At 41.0% G+C, this 27,001-nt stretch overlaps 1 protein-coding gene across 1 annotated transcript; it reads right to left on the bottom strand.

Moving 5' to 3' along the window:
- enpp6 (ectonucleotide pyrophosphatase/phosphodiesterase 6) lies at positions 1-26,874 on the bottom strand. Its single transcript, XM_018664513.2, has 9 exons — positions 26,636-26,874; positions 26,008-26,294; positions 20,791-20,970; positions 10,121-10,232; positions 5,962-6,103; positions 5,677-5,856; positions 2,419-2,556; positions 1,181-1,304; positions 1-1,083 (listed from the first exon to the last, which is right to left on the bottom strand). Exons 2-9 carry the CDS (start codon positions 26,261-26,263, stop codon positions 878-880), a joined length of 1,338 nt encoding a protein of 445 aa, XP_018520029.1. The 5' UTR covers positions 26,264-26,294; positions 26,636-26,874; the 3' UTR covers positions 1-877.
- Positions 26,875-27,001: the final 127 nt, after the last annotated feature.

Raw genomic sequence — 27,001 nt, forward strand, 5'->3', positions numbered from 1 at the left:
TTGTTTCCAAATCAGGGTACATTTATTTATAAAGCACTTATTACAAACCATGTCTTAGAGATGCAAAATAAAGTCATGAATAGCTAAATTAAAACAAGGACCCCAATTATAATCATACACCATACAGACCTTTACACAACATTTTAAAAGAACCCGAGAGTAAAAAGGGAAGAAAAGTATCTGGGAAAATTGGGGCTTCATTACATCTACACATATTTGTGCTTTACCAATTAAAAAAGTATAGCTTATATCGTTCCCTGTAATACAAGTTCTGGTTGTTACACACATGAAAAGAAGGAAAAATCAGCATCCTTTACTGTATGAAGTCTATCAGCTTAAAAATGCTCTTCTGTGATTTCCAAAATGACTGAGTCTGATGTGGCTAAGCAGGTTTTGATTCTGTATGTTTTTTGTTCCAAGATCTGATCCAGAAATGTCAAGACAAGAGAGAAGAGCTTTTTAACAGATGCCCAGAAATCATAGCGATTCTTTTATTAGTCTGTAAAATAATTCTGTATAAATTCCTAGAAAGTTTCCTATAAAGAAACTTTTCACTTGGAAATAATTAAAAGGGGGAATAGAGTGAGAGTCCTGCTGACATGTTGTATAACATTTCATGTTTTACTATGACTGAATGATTATCAAAAGAAAGCCAAAACAGTGAAAATGCACAGGTGGAAAGATTTTGATTCATGTATTAAATCTACCAAACTGTTCTGTACCACTTCATTTTGATCAGATGAGAAAAGCTGAAGAAAGAGCTTTTTTCCCTTCCTTTCAGATGCATTAACCTCTAAATGGTTTAATGTTCTAACTCTTTCTAGAATATAATTTCTCTCTACTGTCAGATGCTGTACTCACTGAACTATTAAATGTTTTAGGCCAATTGTGCTAGCAGTATTCCTAACAAGCAGCAGGTACAGAGGGTTATGGGCTGGCATGGATCATCAGAGCCATTCAGAAGGTACTCTACCCGAGACCAGGACCCATTATTGGGCAAAGGTTCCACTCCCAATGTCCAGCACATCAAGTTATAGATGTCCACCGCTCGAATTGGAGCCACCCGAACATTACGCTTGAAGTCTGGATGAAATTAAGTAAAGATAATTAGCTGATTTAGACACACAGTGACAGATAACAGGAAAACAGATGGTATGGTATGGTATGATGTGATTGTTACCAGGTCCTGTTGCCACGAAAAAGCCTCTCATGTCAAGGAATTCGTTGTCATAACCATGCCAGCCATTCTGCCATGCTGAGGACTCCCCAGACTCATTTTTCCAGTATGGGAGTTTTTCTTTGTTCTGGAGGGAATAAGCACACACACACACACACACACACACACACAGCAGATTTAACAGTATTCAAGTATACAGTAAGGCCTGAAGGATTTTTATTGGCTGTGACAGTGCCGGTCCTCATGTCATACAGATGAACACTGAACTGTAACAAATGAACTTTGGGGTGAGATTGTTTTGTCAGCTGCTGGTTCCAGGGTCTGTGCCTGCGTGGGTTCTGTCTGGGTACTCCAGCTTCCTCCCACTGTCCAAAGACATGCATTAAGTTAATTGGTGACTCTAAATTGCCTTTAGGTGCAAATGAGAGTGGTTGTTTGTCCTGCGATGGTCTGGTGATCAATAGAATACAATACTCTCACTCAATGACAGCTGGGATAGGATAGGGTCAAGACAGAACTATCTGTACATCTGTAACTCCAGTTGTGAGCCTGAAGATGCCCTGGGCAGTTCTCTTTACCACCACACAACAGAACTTGTAGTGTTAATATAGTGTCTATGCTTGAGTTCTGAGAAATGTGTTGACTATCTTTCTATCCACATTATTATTTTAAAGTCTGCATTGTTCACATCCATGTTCCCTGTCTTTGCTGATGGACTGCTGTATATCTCTGTGTGGTACTGCCACCTGTTGATCAGTGGGATAGTGGAAGAAATGTGTATGGTGTGATAAACAAAACAGAAATTAAAAAGCAGTCCATGCTAGAGGTCAAAATGTCTGAAGGCAGTCTCAGCCAACGTGGATAAGAGGCCCCTGAGGTGCTCAAAATCACTGAAATGGTGATTTAAAAATCTGCAGTTATTTCCATGTGATACAGTAAAGAGCTCCAGAATGACAGTGAATGATATAGATAAGTCAAATACTACTGAATGATACTGTCAAATATCTCAATGAAACTGCTGAAATAAGTTTGTCATGAAATTTCTTCATTTACAGTCTGAACTTTGGAATTAGCTCAATGTTTTCCCTCAGTAGAAACATTTTCAGCTCATGTGGACTCATCTGACCATGTCATGTCTCTGCATTCACTTCAAATGCAGCTACTCTGAATAAGAAAATCAGCAGGTGAGATAGGTAGACTTCATCCTAATGTGGTGAAACAAACTAAATATTACTTGTTACCTCAGCGATGAACCATCCCGGCTCAGCCAGCAGTGTCAGAGGGGCGACAAACTTCCCTCCTCTGTAATGAAAACGTTCAGGAATCTCCTGTCTCCCATAGACACGCATGTTAGGGACTGGAGACAGAGCAGCATACACCTGGTATAACACACAGACACATACACACAGTGTGTTAATAATAAGCACCTCTCTATAGCTTTAAAGCACTGGTAACTCATGCTTAAAGAAATATGTGACCCTTCACATGTCAAGTGCTCAACTGAGAGAAGGTTCCACAGTAGAAGAGCCTGATAGCTAAAGGCTCTGCCTCCCATTCTACTCCTGGAAACTCTGGGAACCACCAGCAAACCAGTATTCTGGGAATGCAATGTTTTAGTGGGATTGTAGGGAACTATAAGCTCTTTAAGATAGGATGGTGTCTGACCAAAGGGCTTTGTAGGTGAGGAGGAGGATTTTAAATTCTATTCTGTATTTGACTGGGAGCAAATGTAGAGAAGCTAACACTGGAGAAATATGCTCTCTTTTTCTAGTTCCAGTTAGTAATTGCACAGCAGCATTTTATATTATGAGATAGATAGGACTTAAACCAGTTTAGTGCAGTAAGTAAACTATTGTCCTGTAGAAAGTCACATAACTGTTTTGTGACTGCTTTTTCCAGGATCTTAGAAAGAAAGGGGAGGTTGGATATCAGGTCTATAGTTAGCTAATATATCTGGATCGGGAGTAGGCTTTTTGGAAAGAGGTTTGCTTACAGCTATTTTATAAGGCTTTGGTACACAGCCTGTTAGTAAGGACAGATTAATCATATCCAGTACAGAGTTGCTAATTAAGGGTAAAGCTTCCTTAAGCAGCCTAGTTAGGATGGGGTCTAAAAGACAGGTTGAAAGTTTAGAAGAAGAAATAGTTGAGGTTAGCTGGTGGAGGTCGATGAGAAAGAAACAGTCTAGATTAGGTGTCGAAGCCGTTTCTAGGGGTCCTGTGTTTCAACTTAACTCAAAGCTGGTTGTGGGTAGGAGGTGGTGAATTCTGTCTCTAACAGTTAAAATTTTATTATTAAAGAAGCTCATGAAATCTCATCACTACTGAGAGTTATAGGAATACATGGATCAATCGAACTGTAGATCAATAGAACTCTCAGCCTGGCTACTGTGCTGAAAAGAAACCTGGGGTTGTTCTTATTTTCCTCTATTAATGATGAGTAATACACAGCTCTGGCAATACAGAGGGCCTTCTTATACATTTTAAAACTGTCTTGCCAGGCTAAGCGGGATTCCTTCAGTTTGGTAGTATGCCATATTCTTTCAAATTTTCATGTTGTTTGTTTTAGTACATGGGTTCGAGAGTTAAACCATGGAGCTAGCCTCTTTTGCTTTATTGCTTTCTTTCTTAGGGGAGTCTACAGTTGTACGCAGTGAGTCTGCAACGCTGTCTACAAGAAGATCAAGTTGGGATGGAATAAAGCTAGTATAGGCAATTTAGGGCAGAACGAATCATTTCCTTGAATTTAGCTACCACACTATCAGAAAGATTTCTTGTAAAGGTATTTTTACCTTTTGAAACGTAGTGTAGGAATTCAAAAGTAATTAAAATGTCGTCTGATAAGAGGGGATTCTGTGGGAGGACTATTAGATATTCAATATCAATACCATAGGCCACAACAAGGTGAAGGGTAGGATTAAAACAGTGACTGGGTTTATTTACACATTGAGAGAAGCCAATACAGTCTAATAATGAGGTAAACACTGAGCTAAGGCTGCCATTGTTGATGTCCACATAAATATTAAATATCTGGATTGTCAGGGCTTTGGCCTCCTAATAAAGTCTGTCAGACTTCCAGATACAAGAGATGCTCCATCTAAAGTGGGATGAATGCTGTCTCCCATAATCAGACCAGGTCTCCTCCAGAAGCTCTTCCACTTATCTACAGAGCCCACATAATTTTCTAGACATCACCTTGACAGCCATTGGCTGTGATGACATGCAGTTATACATGTCATCACTGGTCAGACTAGGCAAGTGACCAGAGAAAACGATGATGTCCAACATTGTCTTTGCAAAGTTACACACCGACTCCACATTAACTTTAGTGGCCTCCGAGTGGCATAGTCAGGTGTCACTAGTGTCTAAAGAGATTCTACTCTGAACCCAAAAAAAAGGTAATGAATAAGAGAGGAGGTACTCTGGGAAGAGATGAGTCTCCAAGAGATTCTTAGCATTTGGGAGCTGGTTCCACCACTGGGTAACCACAAACCAGAACAGTCTGAACAAAGAGCACCTTGTGGGCAGGCATGGTGATGCCAATCAACGATCATTGGAGGAACAAAGTGGCTGAGAAGGAGCATGAATCTGTTTGACTGAGTTCAAGTAGATGGTGCAGACCCGGAGGTCTCTCTGTAGGCAACATTTGAGACTTGAATTAGATTTAGGTGGTCGTGGGTAGACAGTGGAGTTCAATGAGCAGCAGAGTGACATGTGACCTTTCAGGCTGATCAAACGCACCACTGTGTTCTGGACCATCTGTAAGGGTTTCACTGTCCATGAAGGGAGGACCACCAGAAGGCCACCGCAGTAGGTGAGAGGTTACCATGGCCTGTACTAAGAGCTGGAATGAGTACTGAGGCAGGTAAGGCCTGATTTTTCTTATGTTGTAAGAAACTTCTTCTCTGGTGAAGTGGCCCAACCAGGAGCCAGATGCATCATCGTCAGAGATGGAGATCTGGTCATCAAACATGACACCCTTGTGACCTTTGTTGGGGTGAGAGATGGAGAGGAGATTTTGATATTGCGATGGAGAGGTTAATTGGCCAGGATGAATAAGAGTTGAGTCAGAGAGGTTTAGCTGAAGGTGGCGTTCCTTATCCATGTGCTTTTACTCTTGAAGATACCCAAAACTGTAACAACTTTTGTGGTATTCAGATTCAGATAACAGACAGGATGAGGTATTATACAGATTAAGCATTCCTGAGGCCTATATGACTATTCCTGAACTAAAATTACTGCCTTGCTGTTGTATGTCTCCACCAAACAGTGCAGTTGCAGATAATTAGCATGTGAATTCTTGAGTTATGGTCAAAAATGTGTTTTGTGTGGTCACAATGACCTTTGACCTCTGACCACCAAATTGAGTCCAAGTGAGCATTTGTGCCAAATTTTAAGAAATTTCCTTGAGATATCACGATTACGAGCATGGGATGGATGGACAATATGAAAACGTAATGCTGTCGCCAGCACAGAGACATAAGAAGATTTTGGTCCAACCTCTTGGTACTTGTTATCTTTAGGCCACAGACTGACTACTGGTCCTCTGTCCATCATCTTGACAATGTCTGACATGTTGAGATACTTGTCCAGCTCTATGACTTTCTCCATCCACTGGATCTTTGTCATACCATGGTCTGAAAACAACACAATGTTCAGCTGGTTCACCATGTCCATCTCCTGCAGGAATATCAGAAGCAACAGAAACAGATGAAAACAAAATGGCAGAAAATGAATAGTAGAGGTAGCTGTAATTATAATAACAACAGTAGTGATATTACTAACTTTGATTTTGCTGTTGAGTGTCTGCATGGCAAGATCCAGTTGTTGGACAGCTGTTCTGACCTGATGAGAGTCTGGACCAAAGTGATGGCCCTCCACATCTATTTTCTCATAATATATAGCTGCCATGTCTGCTTGGCCTAACCTACACACACACATACACACACACACACACACAGTCACACACACACACACACACACACACACACACACACTCTTAAAGGTATCTGGCGCAACCATTATGACAGTTTCATTATTGTGAAATCATATTGTCAGTGTCATATGAAAACCTTGCATCTAAACCTTTCAGGTCTTATAAATAATATGTTGAACATGTTGCCTTGAATAACTCGTTGAGCAGTGCTGTTGAGCCTTATGTTAATCTTCTCTCTCTAGATATGTACTTACAAATTAAAGACAAATCAAAACCTTATCACATGTCAGCAATATAGTCTGATGAAGTGTAATCTGAAGAAATTTAATATTCATCAAAACTAATCATAGCCATATCACACCAGGCTCCTCCAGAAAACAGCAGAAAATGCATGTAACATTATGCAGACACTGAAATTCACTATTTGATGCAAGACTGATCCCCTTTAGAGGAAATGTGCTGATGGCCATCTTTTACAATTTCAATGTTGACATTTTTATCTTGTGATCATCCAAAATGATATTGTAGCATGTTAGGGAGAAGGTGGGTGGAACTCCTAGCATGCTTTGAGACAATGTGGTTGTAGGCATAAGTTTAAGCTCAAGCGTGTTTTAAATCATTAAAGCTGTTTAAGCAGTTATTTGGCACGTCAATTGCGTTATGATTCTTTACATTTTTTCTACAGTGTTTTTGATCATTTACAGTTACTGTTCTGAAGAATGTATATTTGGCACCATGAGTGAAGTTATAACCCCTCTGTAATCATCTTCCTGTATGTGTTTTTGAATATAAGGTGATGCAGTGGATGCACTGATATAGGGCTGCACAAATAATTGAATTAAAATCACAATCTCGATTCAGAGCTCTATGTGATCTCATTTCAAAATGACAACAATCCTGCTGTGTTTTCATCTGGGACACCTGCTGCATCAAAACAAGGTTTAGGACTGGGGATGCGCATGAATAATCAATTAGTCGATTAATTGACATGTTAAACATAGTCGACATCTATTTTTAAGAATTGACAAATTTTTATTTGACTAATTTTTAATCGGGTGGAGGTGGGAGGAGATAATTATGAGAAAATTAATGATCTTCATAGGGGTTATTATTTTAGTAGTTTCATGTTCAAAATCTGTTTAAAAAGGGCCTGTGGGCTGTTAACTGAGCTGCTGCTAACATTAGCTCACGTTGTTGCTCAGCTTGTTTTTAGGTTAGGTTTCCTTCAGTGTTCATTGTTCAGGAGTTTTTTACTTGGAGGCCTCATTGAATAAAGTAGTTTTGTCATGTTCTATGTGAGTTTTGACTGTATTTGTCTTTTCTCCCCCTATTGGCGTTTTAGGGTAATTCATCATTTTCTTATTTAGGTCTAGCCTTTGTTCTTATAGGTGGATTAGATCACATGACACTGTCAGGTCATAGTATAGAGACTTTGATCAAAAAAGGCATTAGTTTCTGCATGCCATGCGGTCAGCTTGCTTCAGCTGTCATCATCATTTCCTCTCGCTGTTTGTGCCTAGGAAAAGGATCGCTTGTGAGTTATATTCACATTATAGTCACTTCTGTTGTTGTACAGGTGTTAATGTAGTGCATTTTAATATGTTACATAAGTGTTTACAGTATTTTATTTGCATATAACTGTCGCTAATGTTAAATTAACAGTGAACTACAAATATCTACATTATTTACAAGTTATGTACAGCTATTTACATTATTATCTCTGTGAATATATTATACTTTTGAGTAACAATTCAGTAATTGATGCTATATTTTTCTGTACCATTTCAGTTTTACAAAAAAATGTTCATGTGAATGAAGACAACAGTAAAGACCATTCAATTTTACTCCAGCTTCTGACTTTCTCTTGGAGCTTGTTCGCTATCTGTCAATTTGCGTAGAGACACACACGCACTGAAGACAGAATAAGTTTTGTATTAAAGGAAACAATGTTTCTCCGCAATGCAGACACGGGACATTTAGGGGGGCTGTTTGCTCAGCTTGTTTGTCTGATTACTGAAGATCCAGACGTCCTGACAAAAATCCTCATCTGGCTTAAGATTGGAGTTATAACTTTATATAAAGCGATGGTGATGTGACTTGAAACGTTAAGAAAGTGTGAAAACGTTTTAATATCCGGCCATTGGGTTGACAGCCATCGGTTACGGAAAAAACACTGTGGATTTACCGTAGCTACCTAAATGCTCATGTGACAGCAAACGACAGGAACAAATAACAAATAGCTTTGGTGACTTAAATGATTTCAGACGATATGTAGCTACAGAAAAAGAATCTGATGGAAGAAAAAAAGTAGCAATAACAACTTGCATGTATGGACAGCTCTCACAGCTGATTTTTTTGGTTGCTGTCACCTGCTGTTACATCGACAGTGACTGGAACATTTCAGGTGCTGAGAACAATGCTGCTACTCTGAGTGGGGTTTGGGAGGTAAAGTTAGTGCATCTGTACACTACGGTGCAAAAAACATGACTCGACATGAGAACATATTATTATTTTGGTTTGGGCCCATGTTAGCAATGATGTCACGACTAATCGACTTAAATTGGCTTAATTAGTCGACTTCAAAAAGTAATTAAAATGCCCATCCCTAGTTAAGACAAATAAAAATGGCAAAATTAATCAATAGGAAAACCCAGAGTGAGCAAAGAAGTGACAGCAGTTAATCACAGTGTGAGGCCAGAGGGTGAGTTAGGACACATAAAAATGTCAAAATGAATCAAGAAGAAAATCTGGCTGGTGGCAGTAAAAATCACCCTAATGTGCATGTGCCAAAATAAAACTAGGTAGTTCATTCTACTATTTTCTCTTCTTTCTCTCTCTCTCTCTCTCTCTCTCTCTCTCTCTCTCTCTCTCTCTCTCTCTCTCTCTCTCTCCCTGTCAGCTGAAGCAGATATTTTTTATCGTTATAATATTGCAGCAGTGGCAATAATGTTCCCATAGTGGGCCGCCAAAATGAAATGTATGAAGCGGAAACACTGCAGACAAAGTTGGCATCTTGGTCATAGCTCAGTTATCTCTCTTGTCAGCCTACTGACATCAACCAGTTGTATCTAGTCATAAAATTGGTAGTTTACACTTTAGATGTGTCCGTTCTTGCGACGGGCATGCAGCTCTCAGCAGGTAGAATTCACCTGACACTGAAGTGGAGAGAGTTAGGTCGAGTCACACTGCTTGCATCACGCTGTCACTTTGCCCTCCATTTAATCAAATATCTCCACAGTTATTTTTGCAGTTTGGTTTTGATTTTTCTTTGTAAAGTTTACAGTCTGTTCTGCAGTGCTATGTGTGTGAACTGTGAGGCAGCTAAAGAAAGTAGGACTGGTCCACTTAGGGGGGAACCATAGAACAAGGCACAAGGAAATTACAGACGTGATCACCTACCACTCCTGTATTGGGTAAATGAGTGCAAAAAAATATTGAAAAAAACAGTGAGAGAATTGTGATCTCAATTCTAAGAAAAAAAAATCTTTTTTTTCTTTTTTCTTTTTTTTTCTTACTTTCCTGAATACTAGTGAGAGCTGAGAATAAGTCTTTGCCTCCATCAAATTATTTGTATTTATTTGTTATTATTTGTTTGTACATCATGGCTACTATTTTGTATGAGACATTTTTTTGGCACTCATTTGTTGTTACATCACAAAGAATGTCTACAAATCATTATTTATCTATCTATCTATCTACGTGTATATATATATGGGAGCGAAGAGCTCTTAGTGTAAAATAATTGCTGTTTACTGTATTTGTAGCCCAATCGTATCTGTTATTTTTGAATGTTACAGTATTCTACTCTATTTTAACATCTTCTTTCTGGCAACCTTGTTGCCACTTTACTACTTTTTATGATTTTATTTAAAGTGTTATAAAAGGCCTGCCTTTATTTGTTTTAACTTTCATGGCAATCAAATAAACTACTTCTACGTATAATGGCTAAAAGTAAAAACCGAAGGCCATCCCAGGGTACTTGACAGGTGCAGGTCATTGTGTTGTTACCTCAGGACACTGAGAGCATTCTCTATTGAGTCTGTGAGGTTTTTCTCCGATGGGTTGTAAACATATTCTTCACAGAAAGATGGACGGACACCGAGAATCTCTACCTCGCAGCCTGAAAACACACACAAACACACACACAAAATGACTGTATTATTTACAAACAGTTCTTCAGATAGTTAGATAGTAGATAGTTTGCACACTGAAGTTACAGTGGCGAGAAATAATAGATGACCCCTTTGGAATTACCTGTATTTATGTCTAAATTTGTCTGAAAATATGGCCAGATCTTCATCTGAGATACAATAATGACCAAACAAAATCTAAACCCTCGGCTAATAACACCAACAGAAGCTAATAGTCAGGAGTTAACAAACAGACTGGAGCTGGAACACTCAGACAGACAGAGTTTGTTCTCCGCAAAAAGAATCTGTTGATGTGAACCAGGCCTCACAGACAAGATCTCAGAGACTCAGGATGAAGAACCGCTGATTAACATGAAGCTGAAAGAGTTATAGAGGCATCTCAAAGAATTTAGAGATTCATCACTGCTCCTGAAGTTTATCAAAGGGCAGCCTGACTCTACACCAACACCACCGGGCCGCTGTGTCTTAGGAGGTAGAGGGGATCACCCATTAACCAGAAGGCCAGTGGTTCGATCCCTGGTTCCTCCAGTCCACGTCCCGATGTATCTTTGGCCAAGATATTGAAGCCCAGACTGTGTGAAAGGGTGAATGTGGCCTGTAGTGTGAAGGGCTTTGAGTGCTCAATACAACTAGAAAAGCACTATGTAAATGCAGTCCATTTACCAAACTACTGGGAAAATGTTCTGTGACTGATGAAGCTGAGGTTGAACTGTTGGTGAAGAACATGCAGCTCTACGTCTGATGTAAAAAGGATTCTGCTAACCAACATGGAAACACCATCACAGAGGTGGAGCAGGGTGGTGGGAGCATCATGATCTGGGTCTTTGTGGCCTCTAGGTCTGGACAGCTCACCACCAAATGAATTCCTGAGTTTCTCAGTGTATCTTCCAGGATAATGTCAGAGAATAGCAGCAGAAGAACATAGCATAACATGGATTCCATGTAAAAAAAAAATTGTAAAATGATAACAATAATACAGTAGTAGTAATGATAGTAGTGATAATTAAAGTTGTAATTGAAAAAGTAGCAATAATACTAGAAGTAGTACTGGTAATTTCTAATTATTAATTATTATTATTAACAGCAGGTGTTGAGCAGAGTTGTAAGAGCAGCAGGATGCGTGTCATCACAGATCAGACTCTACAGCTCCAGAGGCAGAAATACCTGCAGAAAGAGACAGAAGAAGAGAGAGAGACGGAAGAGCACAATACTACAGGAAAGGGAAGATATTTAGTTAGTAACATGTATTTATGGGATATGAATCCATACTAATGGAGAGAGAGAGACAGAGAGAGAGAGAGAGATGCTCAGTGCATCATGGGAAATCTCCTGACATTCTAACCCTATTGCAGCATAACTAAGGGATGGGTCAAGCCTGAGCCATCCCTAACTATAAGCTTTATCAAAAAGGAAAGTTTTAAGCCTACTCTTAAAAGTGCAGAGGGTGTCTGCCTCTTGGTGAGAAGGTTCCACAGTAGAGGAGCCTATTAGCTGAAGGCTCTACATCCCATTTTACTCTTGGAAACTCTGGGAACCACCATTAAACCAGCATTCTGGGAGCGCAGAGTCCTAGTGGGATTGTAGGGGACTATGAGATCTGTGAGGTGATGGTTCCTGACCATTAAGGGCTTAGTAGGTGAGGAGGAGGATTTTAAATTCTATTCTGGATTTGACTGGGAGTCAATGTAGAGAGGAGAAATATGATCTCTTTTTCTAGTTCCTGTCAGCAATCGCGCAGCAGCATTTTGAATCAACTGCAGAGTCTTTAGAGACTTGTTGGGGCAGCCTGATAATAATGAATTACAATAGTCCAGCCCGGAAGTAACAAATGCATGGACTAGTTTTCTGCATCCTTTTGAGACAGAAAATGTCTAATTTTGGCGATATTACACAGGTAAAAGAAGGCAGTCCCAGAAGTTTGATTTATGTGTGAGCTAAAAGGACATATCCTGGTCAAAGATAACTCCAAGAGTCTTTACAGTGGAGCTAGAGGCCAGGGCAATGCCATCTAATGTAACTACGTCATTAGAAAATGCTTCTGAGGTGTTCGGGACCAAGTATAATACTATTATCTTGTAGAAAGTCATACAACTGTTTTGCAACTGCTTTCTCCAGGATCTTAGAAAGAAAGGCAAGCTTAGATATAGGTCTGTAGTTGGCTAATATGTGGGGAATATGAGTGGGCTTTTTTAAGAAGAGGACTGATTACAGCTACTTTATATGACTGCGGCACATAGCCTGTTAATAAAGACAGATTTAACATATCCAGTACAGAGTTGTAAATTAAGGGCAGAGCTTCCTTAAGCAGCAGGAAATAACTGAAGTGAGCTGGTGGAGGTGGATGGGAGAATAACAGTCTAGGTCAGATTTCACAGCTGATTCTACAGATCCTGTGTTTTGACATAAATCAGTGCTGGTTGAAGGCAGGATGTAATGAATTTTGTCTCTAATAGTAAATATTTTATCATTAAAAAGTATCATAAAATCATCACTGCTGAGGGTTATAGGAATACGTGGATCGATAGAGCTGTGACTCTCTGTCAGCCTGGCTACAGTGCTGAAAAGAAACCTGGGGTTGTTTTTATTTTCCTCTATTAATGATGCAGTAATAGGCAGCTCTGGCATTACAAAGGGCCTTCTTATATCTTTTAAGACTATCTTGCCAGGCTAAGCGGGATTCCTCCTGTTTGGTGTTATGCCATATTCTTTCAAGTCTATGTGATATTTGTTTTAGTGTACGGGTTTGAGAGTTGAACCATGGAGCTAGCCTCTTTTGTTTTATTGTTTTCTTTTTTTAGGGGGGCAATGGAGTCTAAAGTTGAACGTAGTGAGCCTGCAACACTGTCTACAAGGTGATCAAGTTGGGAGGGAGTAGCTTCTGCTAAATTGAGATAAAAGGGAATAGAGGGAATCATTTCCTTGAATTTAGCTACTGCACTAGACTGCAACTAGATTACTAGTTAGGACGTTTTTGCCTGTTGATACATAATTCAACAATGTGTAGTTCAAAAGTTTAAAAAATGGTCTGATAAAAGGGGATTCTGTGGGAAGACTATTACATGTTTGATATCAATACCATAGGCCAAAACAAGGTCAAGGGTGTGATTAAAACAGTGAGTGGGTTTATTTACATGCTGACAGAAGCCAATACAGTCTAATTGTAAGGGCCAATAAGGGCCAGTTAAATAATAATAATTTAAGTTTAAAAAACAGTTAAAATGAATGATAATAATTTCATTGTAATTCATGTAAGACTTAGAGTATGTTAGTTTAAAATACACAATTAGTAAAATTAGTATAAAAGGTTAAAAATGTTTCTATGTTATAAACTCTATGATGTGATGTCACCATATAGTGGTAACTATGGTAACTGACTTCACCTTAAGTTTTGTTTTTGAGAGTCACAACATGGTGGAAGCAACACAGTCTTTTGACCGTGCGTCAGACTTTATAATTTACTTTGTTGTTTTTAAGTAAACATTTTAAAAGACAAAGGAAGTTGTCATGTCTCGTCGCTTGCATGGAAAAGGAATGTTTTCTCGACTGGCTCTAGAAGTGGTACAGTAAAGAAAGAAGAGCAAAACGAGTTCCATTACATTTAGTCAAAAGATTAGCTTAACGAGCGGAATAGCGGAGCTGGAGCATCGGTGCGTGAGAGAGAGCTGAGCCTGCTGCACAGAAGATAGAGAGCTCACCCAAGGATGCTGATGCAGAAACAAACTATTGTTTGAAATATTCTCCAGGACAAGGTAGTGTCAGACCCTCATGATATCCAAGTGCATTAAGACGAGATAAAGTGGATAATTACAGAGCTCGAGCCGAAATTAAAGGATGAATGCAAAAATGCAAGCGTATGGATTTCTCCGTGTGAACTGTAGCAAGCCTTGAGTCAAATAACGTGGAGTTTGGCATTATTTTGAGAAGTTGTATTGCACTTGTTTTTATGAAGAAAAGTGACTTTGAAGCAAAGTACTCTTAAACTTTTGCATACTACTTGAGCCTTTACTCTGCAATATAAGATGGCTAATGAAAGGGAGCCAAGATGCCTCGAGGAGACAGAGCAACAGGGAAGGTCACGCAAGCTGACAGAGAAAGCACTACAGGAGAAATTACAAAGGCATATTGCACTGAGGAAACACAGCTTTGGAGTTCTGACAAGTAAAATAAGGGATGTGGAGACAATGAGGAGTGATGCTCAAAATTTAGAAAGAGTGAAAGAAGTGATGGAAAATGATTTTGCACTTAATCTACACAAGTTTAGTCGCCTTAATAATGAAGTTGTAAATATTTTGGCTGAAGATGAAAAAATATATGATCAGGAAAAATGGTTCGAACCCAAAATGGCATCCATCACAAAATTTATGAAAGAAACTAAAAAATGGATTGCAGATGTACATGAATCTGTACTGCAAAGAGAGAATGAAGAGAATGTTGACCCCCAAGAGACTGTTAAAACAAGTGATAGTGTTTCTCAGGTTGATGTCGATGTTTGGCACACCCGCCCATGTGGATCTCAAGTTAGTTGCACGTCGGCCTCAACATGAGTGTCATCGACACGTGTTAGACAAGAAGCTGAACATGCAGCACTGCTCGAACAGGTGGCTGCACAGAAGAAAAGGCAGCAGCTCGAGCTTGAAATGACCAGACTTAAAGTTGCAAAGGAAGAACTTGAGTTGGAGACCGCATTAGCTGAAAGCAGTGCAAGAATAAAGGTGCTCAAAGAATATGAGAACTCAGAAGATGGTTTGAGTGGCCGCAAACTAGCACAACGTGAAGGGAACGTGAAGCAAGAAAGAACCAGCTTTACTCTTCAACCAAGCAGCATGAACGTTCATGGACCACCACAAACGCTGCATAATGTGGTTTCACAAGATTTGAGCTATAATGCACCAACCAACAGAGATGAGGACATATTAAAGGTCATGTAAAATCCAAATGTAATTACTGAGCTGCTAGTTAAGCAACAGAAGCAATCTCAGATACCTGTGAAGGATATTCCTGTCTTCAGAGGCGATGCACTGCAATACAAATCCTTTAACAGAGCATTTGAGCATTCAATAGAACAAAAGACAGACAATGATCAAGACAGATTGTATTTTTTGGAACAGTCCACAGCCGGTGAACCCCAAGAGTTAGTCCACAGTTGTGCTCACATGCCACCCAGCAAAGGCTACTATGAAGCGAAGTGTCTTCTTCATAAACACTATGGGGATGAACTACAGATCGCCAGTGCATACATTGATAAGGCATAAAAATAGCCGCAGATCAAGTCAGATGACGGAAAGGCATTGAGTGCTTATGCCATGTTTTTGGTTGGATGTCGCAACTCTATGGAGGACGTACACTTCTTGGAAATGGATAATCCTACCAACCTACGAACAGTGGTATCTAAACTACCCTACAAAATGAAAGAACGCTGGCGTGCTGAAGCCTTTGATATAGAAGAACGAAGAGGCAGAAGAGCAAGGTTTGCTGATTTGGTGAGTTACATAGACCGTCAAGCCAAAATAATGCTCGATCCCCTCTTTGGTAATATACCAGACAGCCGCTCAGTCACAACTGGAAAAACTGAGCACAAAGAAAGGCATCCTACAAAGAGAGAGATCCGTGGAAGCAGTTTTGCCACAAACGTTTCAGCTGAAAACCAACAGCCTCCAGGAATGTATGTGAAACCAGCAAACTCAAACAAAACAGGGATTGCCTTTGAGAAGCCATGTTTGTATTGCCAGCAATCTCACACCCTAGCTACATGCAACCAAATACAAATAAAGCCACACAAAGAACGCATGGAGTTCTTGAAGTTAAAGGGCCTGTGTTTTGGATGCCTAACTCCTGGCCATCTCAGCAAATTCTGCAGAAGAAGAATTGAGTGTAAAGAATGTACATTAAAGCACCCAGACATTCTACACACAGCAAAAGGGGAAGTTTCCATCTCATCTGACAAAGGTGACAGTGGTCATGGAAACAAAGAAAGTTCTGTTTCATCTGAGAATGCTTATGGTGCTCACAAAGAAGAAGTATCATGTGCTCAAGTTTCTATCTCTCAAGAATCCTGTGGCCTCATGGGGGCCAGAGAGCCTGAATGTGTGCTGTCTCTCTCTCAGCACCATGGGTCAAAACAAACATGAAGAACAGAAACTCATGAACAGTTATGTGATAACAGACCTGGAAGTGTGTGGATTGGAAAACAGTGAGTATATTCAGTTACCCAAGGTGTACACTCACAGCAACATACCTGTTCACACTGGCAACATACCAAAGCCAGCAGATATAGAGAAGCGGTCTTATCTCAAAGAAGTACGCTTGCCACAAATAGAAGCAGATGTAGGCTTACTCATTGGAGCAAACTGTCCAAAAGCAATGGAGCCATGGCGCATCATCAACAGTAAAGATGGAGGACCTTATGCAGTGAAGACTGCCATTGGCTGGGTCGTAAATGGGCCTATAAGAAAAGAACTGGACGTCACAGAGAATAAACCGCCTCAGTGTCCCCCAAAGCTGTTCAAACAGTCCTGTGTAACTTTTACGTAGATGACTGCTTAAAAAGTGTAGCTACAGAAGATAAGGCAGTGACCTTGGCTCAGGAAGACAGTCTCATATTTTGATTCATTTTGTATACATTATTTAATGTTGTGATCATGAAATAATGATTTTATCTGTAGCTCAACAACCTAGTAATGACTGCTGGTCAAGTATTTATGGGCAGCCATCACTGCAATCTCATTCACTTCTCTGACAAAGACACATAAATATGTCAATGAGAACGAGCATTGTATTAAAATGCAATCAAGCGATCATAGATCTAGAATGCTGGTGGATTATCTCAAATCCTGTGGACACTGGGCATAGGGAATATCAGTCAATAAATGGATCAAAAAAGAACAGCGTTTCAAATTTATGACCAGCTTTTATCCAATAAAACATCTCTAACAACAGAAATGAAAGTGTGCAGAAGAGAAATGATGGAGGGAAGAATGAGGAAATGGGAGAATTCTAAGCAAAGTCAAGATTTGGTCTGCTCTGTATTTCTTTTGAGCTGTAACCACAGTTTACAGGATAAAAAAAACAACTGCTAAATAACTGCTACAGCACCAGCCAAATCATGTCTGTATTAATTCCAGCATATCAGCACAGAGAGCTGGGGTGTGTATACAGTATTTACCATCACAGTCCACCAAGTTCAATAAGTTTAAATATCATTTGATTAGAGCTGTTATTAGCTGTTGTCTATTCTATATTTAGCTTGTGTTTCAAGTGAAGCAGAGCAAAGGATACAGGTATGCTCTGCACATTTCACTTCAGGTTGGAGTCAGTTTCAAACATCATCAAGGGGGTTTGAAGGGTCAGATTCAACTACAGCTGTGCAGTTATAGCCATGGAGCTTGTCCACGTGTTGCACATCACAACACTGAGTTCATGGCCAAGAGTAGGACAAGAACTGGACCTTTAAACCAACATCAGACCAATGTAGAGATATTTAATTAGACTGTAACTGTTAATCTTTACCCACAGTTAACAGATATGAGTGAACTCAGTTTTATTACTGCCGATGACGATCAGATCAGATCAAGTAAGCGCCTGAGATAGTAAGGACAGGCAAGTTTACTTATATAGCACCATTCAGACACAAGGCAATTCAAAGTGTTTTACAGAGAAACATTTAAAATGAGGGTGACGTTAAAATTTAACATTTGAAATACAAAAATAAGCAAAAAAAATAGTTAAAGATTAACAAGATGTTATGTTTGTCATTTATTGCTGAGCTGCAGCAAACATGTATAAGATTAAGACTTTATTTAATCCCACTTGTGGGAAATTTACATGTCACAGCAGCAAGAAACAAGAGTGATAAAAATAGAAAAATAAAAAATAAAAATATAATATAAAAAAGGCACAGATGGGTAAAAAAAATTAAAGTGCAGCAATCAGCATTAAAAAGTTTCTGTAATAAACAGAAATGTGCAGTTGTGAAATGTGCCGTTTGTAATATAGGAAAATGGTGATAATCATTGAGGTAGATGAAAGTATGTGCAAATAAAGTGACCAGAAAGTGGAGTCCAGAGTGCAGCTTTATTGTTGGGTCAGTAAATGGACTATAAATTCACACAGCGCTTGCACTATTACAAAGCGCTCTAGCACATTCACACACCGATGTTGCAAACATCGGGGGCAACGTGGGGTTCAGTATCTTGCCCAAGGATACTTCGGCATGGACTGGAGGAGCCAGGGATCGAACTGCTGACCTTCTGATTAGTGGGTGACCTGCTCTACCTCCTGAGCCACAGCCGCCCCTCAGTCTGGTGTTGTACAGTCTGATGGCTGTTGGGATAAATGATCTGCGGCAGCACTCCTTCTTGCACTGTGGATGCAGCAGTCTGGTACTGAAGGAGCTATTCAGGTCTCCCAAAGTCTTATGCAGGGGGTGGGAGGGGTTGTCCATGATAGATGTCAGCTTGGTCAACATCCTTCTCTCACCCACCTCCTCAATCGAGCCCAGAGAGCAGTCCAGGACAGAGCCGGCACATCTGACTAGCTTTGTAGGCACAGTGTTCTCCACGCAGAAGTTTATGTAGTCCGTGATGCAGGTTGTCAGACTATCAATGTCCTCCCCATGTGGACCACACAGCACCTCCCAATCCGTGGTGTCAAAGCAGTCCCTCAGAGCCATACTGGCCTCCTCAGTCCATCTCCTCACATACCTTTTGGTAGGTGGTTGTTTGTTTACCATGGGTATGTAGGCAGGGATCAGATGCATGTGGTCAGATCGGCCCAGTGGAGGGAGGTGTGGAGAGCTGTATGCATCCTTGATGTACGCAGTTATAGCTATAACATGCGAGAACTCCCTCAGGATGTAGTATGGCCGCATGCTAACTGCTAGCTCAATGTCCCTGTTTCAGAACTGCTCCTTTACCCTGATGTGACCTGGGTTGAACCATCTGTCGTTCACAAACAAACATCACAATGCCCCCTCCTCTCTTCTTACTGCTCTCCTTGGCTTTCCTGTCCGCTCTCATGAGCTGAAATCCGTCCAGTAAAACATGCAAGTCCGAAGTGACTTCATTCAGCCATGATTCAGTGAAGCACATGAGGCTACACTCCCGGTACTCCCTCTGCAGCCTGGTTAGCGCCGTAAGCTCTTCCATCTTCACGGGGAGAGATCTCACGTTTCCCATGATAACAGAAGGTAAACAAGGTTTATACCTTCTTTTCTTGTCCTGGCAGCCAAGTCTGTGGCAGGGCTCACTAGAGTTTTGAGCACACAGACTGGGTGTGTGTTCAAAGAGGGCACAGATCTCGAGGGATATACGTCATCTGTCCTGTCCTATGTACAGTTCTGCACTGATGCTGTTCTACTCACAAAGACCATCAGAATTTTTCCAAATCAGAAACCGTGGATGGATGGCACAGTGAGGTCCCTGCTTAGAGCCCAGGATGCTGCCTACAGGTCAGGTGATAGGCTTATAGCATGGCCCAGAAAGAACTGAAAAGGGGCATCCAGCTGGCCGTGAATTAAACAGAGCAGAGGGTATGAACTTTTTCTTGTAGAAACACAGACTTTTGGTATTTATGTAAAACCACCACCTACACATTTTGAATCCTTTCTCACTGGTTGTATATGTATGTGTTTCCTTCACTGATCTTTCAAACAAGCTGTCTAGAAACACAAAGCAAAGCACACACTAGCACATTATCATTCTGGATCTGCAGCAGTAGGTAGAACTGATGAAGCCTGGATGGGATAACATAATGCAGAGCAGAGAGAGTCTGTGTCTACAGAAAGAAACTACACTTCCTGGTTAGTAAGGACCTCATAATTAAATAATGTATGAAACTACTACTACTGGCAATGGTATGTTTAAGAGCAAGGCCCTTTACTTATCCTGCTGTTCCTCACACCTTCCAGTGTTGATTCTGCCACACCTTACAATGACAAGTTGACAAGTCTGGGGGCCTTACCTGCCCTCTCCTGAGTCTGGGGGCCCTTCCTGCCCCTGCTGAATCATCAAAAAGTCTTGTCTGTGTCACTGTTAGATCTGCAAATGTAAATACCCATTCCTTCTGTGATCCTATCCTATACCACTGTACACCCCACATTTACATAGTGTTTGATCACAGCCCTGTACCCACAGTATACCTGTCCCCCTGCCCTTCACTCTGGGTCAGTTTGCTATCTCAGACATGCTCTGTGTGTCAGCAGACTCACCGTATTCTAGAATACTAATAAATCACCACCATTACAGCAAACTTTGAATTAAGGACTTGAGAGTTTTCTTCAGAACTATACAGGATGTGTTCAGGGACAGCACTGAGTGTAGGTGACCCACGTTTTGGCAGCACTCAAAACGCAATACACAATCCAGTCCAGTTTCACACATTAAAGAAGAGAAAATCGACTGAAACACGAAAATATGAGTATGTAGTGTGAGTAAACAGCTAGATGGAGGTTGCATTTGTAGTTTGTAAACTGCCACTTACACATGCAGATAGCTTAATTTGAGTGTTCAGGTTAGTAATCTTTGTGCTCACCAGGCCAGTAGTACATGAAAACCTTCTTCCCAAGCTTCTGCAGGGTGACCCATAATGGCTCTGATCCATCCCACCAAAGAGGCAAACGGCTATCAGGATTGGTCCCAATCAGAAACTCCTTCTTGGAGGCTTCATCCCACATGTAGTTTCCAGTCATGTGATGAACATCACAGTGACGGCCTGACAACAGAAAACAACAGAGTCTGAGTATCTGCAGCCTCATAGAGCTTATCCCTCTGTGCCATGACACTCCATTAATAGTGAGCCATACTGTTGCTTAACTGTTCCTTCATTGAACACACTCACTGTAGTTTTCTTTGTGAATGAGCATCTAAATTTCTCTATGACTGATCATGAACACAGCTGAAATCATAGCATTGCTGTCGTCTTTAACTCATGTGTCTGGCGATTCTGTCAGACAACACCATGGTTATAACATCAGGATTTTAGCTGAACAGCGGCCTATATAGTAGAATAAAAGAGTAGGTTTTGACTTTGGAACTCTGTGTATTTGTGAGGTGTTTTTAAAAAAAAACAGCAGGTTTGGAGCTGAGAGCCACAGACAGACTGACACACTGCTGGTTCCAGTGCAAATCAAATAAAATCAGGATAAAGCAAAAGACAGTCAGCAACGAGCAGGACAGGCTGGCATGAGGATAAGAGGAGTTGACTGTCAATTAAGTTGACCTGCGTATGTGTGCATGTGAGTGTCTCCAGCTAGTGATCCTTTCAAAAGGAGAATGTGCTCCATCAAAACACATACATCAGCACATCATCAGGAGGCAGGCTCCAAAACTCACATCCCGTTGGCCAGGATGGCCTGTTGTTTTTAGGGATTAGACTGCAGCACACAGACATACATCTCTCTCTCTCTCTCACACACACACACACACACACACACACACACACACACACACACACGTAGCCACCAACCAGTGAAAATCTCCAAAAGTCACCATCCTCCATCTTTAAGTTGCTACAGTTATGTGTTATATTTTGCCATGTTGTCATGAAGTAACTTAAACATTCTGAGATGTTTAACCAGTAGAGACTGATAGTGCCGTCAGTCACAGTCAGAAGAGAGCAAGCAGTCAAACTACAGGCTGAAGTTAGTTTACCAACTTCCCGCCCAGTACAGTCTGCACTGAGCTGAGGTTCACTGAAAGTTACTGATCAGTTTTAGCAGCATTGAAGCTGTTGACATAGGTGACTCAGAACACACAGTCTGGGGGGCTCACAGTGGTAGTTCTGTGTGGATGTCTCCAAATGCTACTTGGCTCCTGTTCTACCTCCTAAAGGCCAGGATGAAGTAGAATATACAGCAGGTCAGAGGGTGTGGAGGAACCTCATTACTCTGAAACAGCTGAGTCAAATCATGGTGGAGCCAAACAAATGACTCAACTCATGCCAACAGAGGGACTGACAGGAGGTCCTGACCCACTGCATTAACACCTATTCTGCCTGTTCTAACAGACCAGTCTGATTCGTGGAGAGGTGTGTACAGTGATACACTGATACACTGATGTTCCTGCTAGAATCACATACTAATTTTTGTATATCAATTTAAACACATCTAGTGGTTAGAGACAGTTTAATTAAAATTGTTTATTTACACTATAGACAAAATCAGAAAATTAGAATTAGTCAGAATGATTTTGTCAGGGAACGGCCACAAAAATAAAACCCTGAGAGTTTAAGTTACTCATGACTTAAATGACTTCCCAAAACAGCTAATTGTATTCAATATGGGTTCAAAGGAATTCAGATTTGATGAGCAGAGTCAATATTGGAACCAGATTTGATAAGTACAACACAAACAACACCAACCCGACATGTGTCATATGAGAACTTTATCTTCTCTTGGCTTGTGGTGAACTGAACTGTGGAACTGGAGTCCTGGGTTTCCCTAGCTTTACAAGTAAACAGGAAGTCTTCACATAGGATGAGTGAAAATGTTTTTTTCTGTTGTGCCTCCATGTCTGATTCACAGGGGCACAGTGTGGGTGAAGGAAGCTGCTGGTCTGAATCCAGCCACTGACGACATGCTCAATAATAATTATGCCTTGTCAGCATTCTGCATGATTGGTCACAGGGAAGACAGTATCATCCAACACAATCAGTGCCATTTTAGCTGTTAGCACCTGTGTAACGTTAATAAGCTAAGCCTAATATCATCACGTTATCATGAGACTTTTCATTAAGCATTAATATTTTAAGATCATACACTTACATACAGTTCATGGTATACAGTGCAGCCATGTCAGTGCTACATCAGCTCCTCTTTATCATTAGACTCATACATTGCTGACCACAACTACACACTAACATGCATGTTGTCAGCTAAATGTGTTGTGACATACTAAAGCAGCTTGGCAGAAGACCTCTACAAATGAAATTACTGGATGTATCTCTCTTCTTGTTCTTGAGGACCAGTCTAATTTTTCACAGTGATTCATCCTCAGTTATTCTCTGCTCACTCTGCCACGATTCACTGTTGCTGTGTCTCAAATCAGATACACTATATTGCCAAAAGTATTCACTCACCCATCCAAATCATTGAAATTCAGGTGTTCCAATCAATTCCATGGCCACAGGTGTATAAAATCAAGCACCTAGGCATGCAGACTGCTTTTACAAACATTTGTGAAAGAATGGGCCATTCTCAGGAGCTCAGTGAATTCCAGCATGGTACTATGATACAATGCCACCCGTGCAATAAGTCCAGTTGTGAAATTTCCTCGCTACTAAATATTCCACAGTCAACTGTAAGTGGTATTATAAGAAAGTGGAAGCACTGGGAGCGACAGGAACTCAGCCACGAAGTGCCTTCAGATTAGCTCAAGAACAGTACGTAGAGAGCTTCATGGAATGGGTTTCCATGGCTGAGCAGCTGCATCCAAGCCTTACATCACCAAGTGCAATGCAAAGCGTTGGATGCAATGGTGTAAAGCACGCTGCCACTGGACTCTAGAGCAGTGGAAACGTGTTCTCTGGAGTGAGGAGTCACGCTTCTCTGTCTGGCAATCCGATGGACGAGTCTGGATTTGGCGGTTGCCAGGAGAACGGTACTTGTCTGACTGTATTGTGCCAAGTGTTAAGTTTGGTGGAGGGGGGATTATGGTGTGGGGTTGTTTTTCAGTGGTTGGGCTCGGCCCCTTAGTTCCAGTGAAAGGAACTCTTAATGCTTCAGCATTTTTGACCAAGGGTGAAGCTGTTATAGCTGCAAAGGGTGGGCCAACATCATATTAAACCCTGTGGGTTAAGAATGGGATGTCACTCAAGTTCATATGCGTGTGAAGGCAGACAAGGGAATACTTTTGGCAATATAGTGTATTTCAGTTAGTACACTTACATGTAGTACACTGTGTACACAGTATACTCACTGTGAATTTAGACACAGTAGTGTTGTCTCAAATCAAACACAACCATTTTGGACCAACTGGAAGTGACAACTGCAACATGTGACCACGACTGGCGCCAAAATATCCTTCAGCTGCTTTCCTCACTTGATTTAAAAATGAATGTTTATTTTCTTGTGTGTGCCTCCTGTTCCATATGACGCCATCAGCATGAATTATATTACATTACCTCATATTTTTTCTGTTCTGAATCACCGTCCTGCTTCTTACAGTGCACTGCGTGTTTCCATACCTGTCATGTGAATACACCTATACCAGAATTCGATTTAAGACACAGCTTAACTATCTTGTCATGTAAGACCCTGCCATGTCTACCTGCCCTGCAGTCACCTGATTCCCCCAAACCCATCTGTTCAGCTGTTCTCCATCCCTCATTAACTCTCCAGTATATGTACTGATCCATTTCCACCTGCACCCTGCCAGTGTGTAGTGTTCCAGCTTCCTACATGTTTCTGGACTTCGCTTTTTGCCTTGTTTCTTGCCTGTTACCGACCACTGCCTCCTGTTGACTCCTCTCCATTACATTTGTACATTTGAGTGCAGTGTGTGTCTGAGCTGTGAGAGTGACTAATACAATCTTTACCTCCTGTAATGAGACACAAAGCACAATAATAAACTGCTTCAAGTTGTTTTAAGGTGGAGTGAGCAGCATAAGGATAAAAGAGATCTCCATGGTTGAGCACAGACCTGATGGTTGACTGTGCGTACATATTAGTCAGTTTTCACCACTGAATGAGGAGACATACAACTTCTCTCCAGCAGTCTGTGTTGTGTTCTGTCTGTGAGAAGACAGAATGTTCCTCTGCCTTATAAGCTCACAGGACTTCACTGCACAAAGGCACAGCTGTGTCAACAACTGGCAGACATTGTCTGTGTTCACTCAAGTGATGCAGTCAGAGGGTCTCTCCAGTCTAGGCTGGACCAGACCCAGTTCACAATTATCTGAGTCATTTGTTAGGTAAGAATGGTTACTGCATACATTGGATTCCAGACCAACTACTTTGTGTGATAAACCTTTGACTTGGGCCTAACAAGGATCCTCAATTTTCCAGCTGTTACCTAGTAACTGCTGCACCGCTGCACTGACTTCTGTACCATTTATGGTTTTCTGGACAGGAGCTGCTGAAACTTAAATAAAAACTGTAAGAAAAGGGGGTGTTGCAAAAGATTTAACAGGCAGTGTACCTGTGATTTTTTATTTACAATTGAGATCACAATTCTCTCTCACAAATTTTTCAATATATTTTTGCACTCATTTCCCCAATACATGAGGAGGTGTAAAATAGAATAGTGCCAGATATAGGACAGGCCATATCTTTGGCTAAGTGGTAGGTGATCACGTCTGTAATTTCCCTAACATCTTGTTAGGGTCACTGACAGTGTGTATCATAACACACATAGAAACATACAACCAGCACCTTATGTCTGTGTCAGAAATCTCACCCCATCATTTCAGTTAGACCAGGATTGTGGTATACGTGATACGCAGGTATACGCTGTATAACCACTTTTAAAACTCCTGGATTTCTGCACACTTGTGTCCAAGGATACATATCAACATAGGTTTGTGACAGGATTTTTACATGAACAATCTGAATTGGTAACCTGGGAAACCTCATGATGGATTGGGAAAAAGCAAACTGCAAACATCAATGAATCAAGAGAGAGAGAGAGAGAGAGAGAGAGAAACAAAAAAATAGAGGGACCACAACCCTACACACAGAAAACTTTTTCTGAGCTGGCTGGTGACAAACGTACTGATGATGATGATTGAATGACTGACTGATTGAATGATTACCTGTCATTAATGAGTAGTAGTTAGGATATGATAAACTCGGGAAGTCCGGCGTCATATAGTCCACCTTCACCCCACTGCTCACGAGCTCGCGGAATCCGGTCAGCGTGTGCAGGTCATCCATGTAGTCATAGCGGAAACCGTCGATAAGGAACACGAGCAACGGACGGACCGCGAGACACTGGTGTTCCGCTGCCAACAGCAGAAGCAGCGGCGGGAAGAGACGCAGGGAGTGCGCGGGGATCTGCCGCGGGGACATGATGGCGTCGCCTCGTGCCGTGCTGTAGTCGCTGTGTGTGAGAGATGACAGTGCGGGGGGTGGAGTTAAAGTCTGCGTGAGGCATGAATACGCTTCATCAGGAGATTTCTGGAGACGAATTATTTTCTGTCTTTTTAGGCATTTCAGACATTTACACAAAATTGCTCTGCGATGAGATTTTCAAATGCAGGGTGGATGCTCAGCTCATTATACCTGTCAAATAATATTTGAACTATTTGCACATACTTAAATGAAATTTAATAATGACAAAATTTAATTATGACAAAATAACTAATACTGGACTTCAGAAGAAAGCGGAGATTGACAGAGAAAGCAGAGAAAACAGATTGTGTGAAGAGGGTGCACACTTACCTCTCCTGGACAGCTAACACCACTGCGACTATCAAGAAAGCTCAACAGAGACTGCACTTTCTGAGGCTCCTCAGGAAAAACAACTGTGAGGGTCATCAGTTTTTTGAACTCTTGCCCTCTGGCAGGCGGCGTAGAGCTGCCAAGACCAGAACCACCAGGCTGAGAGACAGCTTCTTTCCAACAGCCATCAGTACTCACAATCATTAGTGAGTCCCAACAACAGTTAGCAAACATGTGTTTGGGGCGGATTGGACAGTGCATGCGGGAGTTACAACAACTTCCTTGTTACATGTAAGATACTCAGACTAATAAGTCAAAACAGATATGATGTGGGAAATACCATTTTAGTGTCTATAGTTAAATATA

This window comes from Lates calcarifer, unplaced genomic scaffold, assembly GCF_001640805.2.
Source record: "Lates calcarifer isolate ASB-BC8 unplaced genomic scaffold, TLL_Latcal_v3 _unitig_5673_quiver_385, whole genome shotgun sequence".
Classification (NCBI taxonomy): domain Eukaryota; kingdom Metazoa; phylum Chordata; class Actinopteri; family Centropomidae; genus Lates; species Lates calcarifer.